We start from the raw sequence: 3,613 nt of genomic DNA, 5'->3' as shown, positions 1-3,613 counted from the left end.
CATGGTCACATGAATTTGAGGGATGAAAGAGAGTCGTGAAAGACAGGAAGCTATCAAGTTTATGCCCATCATTTCCATGGACATGGAAAACAAACCAACCAGAAAAACAAAGACAGTGATCAGCCATCCTCAAGGAAAGAAACATGGGCATTTACATAGTTGATACCATTATTTTTATCAAAATAAACAAAAAAACCTTGCCTGTGTTTCTCAAAAGATTTTTCCTAATGTTGTGCATAAAGTCAGAAGATGAATTGGAATAATATTATCCACACAATAATCTTTCTTTCTCTTACTGGACCTGGAATTCTGGGAAATACCCTAATACTTGTGAGACATGTCTACATGCCTGCCTTGGGGACTAAGAAGCCTGTCGACCTTATTATCGTGCATTTGGCATTTTCTAATATGATCACTATTTGTACAACAGGGATTAGAGACACAGCCACAGTGTTTTATTTCAGAAATTTCTTAAGAGATATTGGCTGTAAAGCAGTGGTCTTTCTGACAAGGATGGCACGGGGCCTTTCCATCTGCACCACCTGTCTCCTCAGTGTGCTCCAAGCAGTCACCATCAGTCCCAGGATCACCCTTTGGACAAAGCTCAAACCACAAACAGTATGCCAAGTTCTTCCCTTTATCTTTGTCTTTTGGATCATTAATGTTCTCATAAGCTCTAACTTGCTCTCCTACATCAAAGCAGGCAGTGACTTGAACAGGTCTGTAGCTGCAACATTCATTGGCCACTGCTATATGCCTCCACCCAGACACATCATCAAGTGGCTTTTCCTCTCTCTCATGACTCTTCGTGATGTCATCTTTCAGAGTCTGATGGGCTGGAGCAGTGGGTCCATGGCTCTCCATCTGTATAAGCACCACAAGCAGGTCCTCTACCTTTACAGCTCCAGGTCGGCAAACAACTCCCCTCCAGAAATCAGAGCTACACAGAGTGTTCTCATTCTTATGACCTGTTTTCTTTTCTTCTACTGGGTAGATTTAATTATCTCTTTTTACCAAGGTTTCACAGTGACACATGAGCCAATTTTACTAAATATTAAATTATTTTTAGAACTTGGTTATGCTAGTTTCAGCCCCTACATTCTGATTAGCCGAGATGTCCATCCTCCTAATGTCTTGCATGCCCACTAAGAAGTGTAGAAAGTACATTTTTCTATTCTCTATGAACTAAAGGTATATACAGTGTAAATTACTTTTCCATAATGAATTTTAGACATGGGGACACAATGTTTGTTATCCAATACAGGTTGAACTGGCAGTCTGTACAAGCTGATCTTGAGGTAACTCAGCATCTCAAATGCTGTGATTACAAAAATCTTTCTTTACCAGATTGTCATTTGCTATAATATTCTAATTGTCAAAATGAAATATTAAATTAAATGTTAAATATTATAGTAATGGATTTCCTTTTCTTAAGAAGTCTGGCATTACACAATCTTAAAACCTTTTGAAGATTTCCAGGAAGGTGGTACATGAACTCTTACAATCTCCCTATTCCACCATCCCTGCCATGTGACTTTATCATTTCATTTGCACTGGGGAAATGCTGGAGGTAATGCTTCTGTCAGAAATTGCTATTACTTTTTTCCAAAGGCAGAGCATGAAAAGAAATAGGTTAGGTGAAGATGAGGAAATGTCCCTCATCTGAGGTGAGCTAGTACTGCAGAGAGAAGATGACAGTGAGACAAGCAAGGCCACCACAGCTCAGCAGATTTGGTCACCAACTTTGTGACATTGTTAGATTCCAAAATGAAGAATAACATGTCAATGATGATGCCCAATTATAATTGGGTTAGAACTTACAGTGCTAGTGCAAGAAGCTCTGGAAAATGGACTCTCAGAAATACTTTTTGGGTTCTCTTTACACTCCTGCTGCAACCCAGGGCTCACTGGGACACTAGTGGGTTAAAATCTTAATCACAGATTACAGACACCAGACCTTCCACATCTCACTGTCGTCACTCACTATGGTCTCTACTGAACATCCAGTGCTTACTAGGCCTACTTGCCTCCCTGCATACCTAACCCAAACTTCCCTGATGCTGTGCAGACACAGCTTGTTGAGCTGAAGTTAAGGACCCCAAGGTAGTGAGTGTGTAGAGGGGATCCACTTGCTGGAACCCCAGCAGCATGTCCAGGAGAAGTGGCAGGACATTAGAAGCCTTGTGACCTCCACAGCATCAGGACTGGGAGGACCCCAAGAGTCCAGAAATCATCCTGATTCCAGGTCCTCAAAGCACTGCACTGCCATCATCCCAAGGATGATTCTATTCCCAGGAAGCTAGTGAGGCAAATAAAGAAGGAATGAGTAACAGTTGTCCACATGTATATTCCCTCAATGTGCTTCCATGGTTACCATGTCAGGGAACTACCTCAGCACCTCCTGTTTGTCATGGGCTCTCCTAGGAGCCATGAGCATGAGACCAACAGGGAAAGAGGTGTCAGGACTTAACTGCCCTGGCAGGACAGCAGATATTCTAAAGAGAGACAGATGCCCTCCACTTTTCACTATCAGAGTACTGTTAGAATAATCCCCAAAATATGAACATTGTCCGGGAGTCAGTCCCACCCCTAATTAGGAGAAAGGCTGAAACCCTGGCACTGTGAGAAGACAAACATGCCTCCCCAGAGAGGCTTCACACAGGTCAGAGGGCATTGAATCTTGCCTGGATTTTGTTTCTATTATAAAATTGTGACACTGATACAGAGAAGAAGAGAAGAAAGGAGGAGTCTCTCTCCTTGGTTTAGCCAAACAATTGATAAGTTCATTTCCTAATTTCCTTAAAGAGCCAATGGACTTAGAATTTCGTTTTACAATTCCCATTGTTGAGTGTGCTGAATTTATGTACACATATTGTGAGTGGGCTGTCACTCATTCCCCCAAGGGTCTATGGGGTTGTATACGTGTACATTTGTGCTCGTCTGCAGGCCTGAAGCTGATGCTGATGACAGGAATTCACTATTGTGGTCCACTTTATGGAGTCCAGGATCATTCAGTCAAACACAGAGCACACCAAATTGGCTAATCTCACTACCCAGTTCTTTTAGGGAGAGCCTGACCCTCGTTTCTGGGGCTAGAATTGCAGCTAACAACCACCCCACCAGTCATTTAAGTAAGTAGCACACACCTGCAAGAAAGAATTTTAACCACTGAGCCATCTCCCAAGCCAGGGTTTATTACTTTTCAATGCCTTCATGTAACAAGGGAATATCCTTTTTCTGAAGTCAACTTGCTGACCAGAGAGAAGCTAACTCCCCCTAAACTACAAGTTCTAGGTAATAATTGTTTGGCATTGTTTGCTTCCAGCATCCTAAAGAATTCAGTAAGAATAAAGACAAAGAGGTGATTCCAGACACTGAGGACCCGAGAGTTTGGACAGTAAATACATGGATGGATGTGACTGTAGCTGCCATGGAGTATAAGCAGGACCCAGAAGATATATTCTTCAGTCTTTCCCAGGGAGAACTTTGTCAGGCAGCTACATCCTGGTTATAACCCAGGATATAATCCAGGCCAGTGATGATGTCAATAGAGTCATGAAAGCTGAGAAAATCCACTTATTTGAAAAAAATGAGTCATGCTTGGTGACATGTG

General features: G+C 42.2%; 1 protein-coding gene across 1 annotated transcript; it reads left to right on the top strand.

Moving 5' to 3' along the window:
* Window positions 1-249: 249 nt before the first annotated feature.
* On the top strand, window positions 250-1,149 carry LOC127664432 (putative vomeronasal receptor-like protein 4). Its single transcript, XM_052156410.1, has one exon. The coding sequence runs from the start codon at window positions 250-252 to the stop codon at window positions 1,147-1,149; it is 900 nt and encodes a 299-aa protein (XP_052012370.1).
* Window positions 1,150-3,613: the final 2,464 nt, after the last annotated feature.

The sequence above is a fragment of the Apodemus sylvaticus genome, chromosome 14 (genome assembly GCF_947179515.1).
Source record: "Apodemus sylvaticus chromosome 14, mApoSyl1.1, whole genome shotgun sequence".
NCBI lineage: Eukaryota > Metazoa > Chordata > Mammalia > Rodentia > Muridae > Apodemus > Apodemus sylvaticus.
The sequence above is the reverse complement of the archived record's forward strand: the minus strand, read 5'-3'. Positions and strand labels throughout refer to the sequence as shown.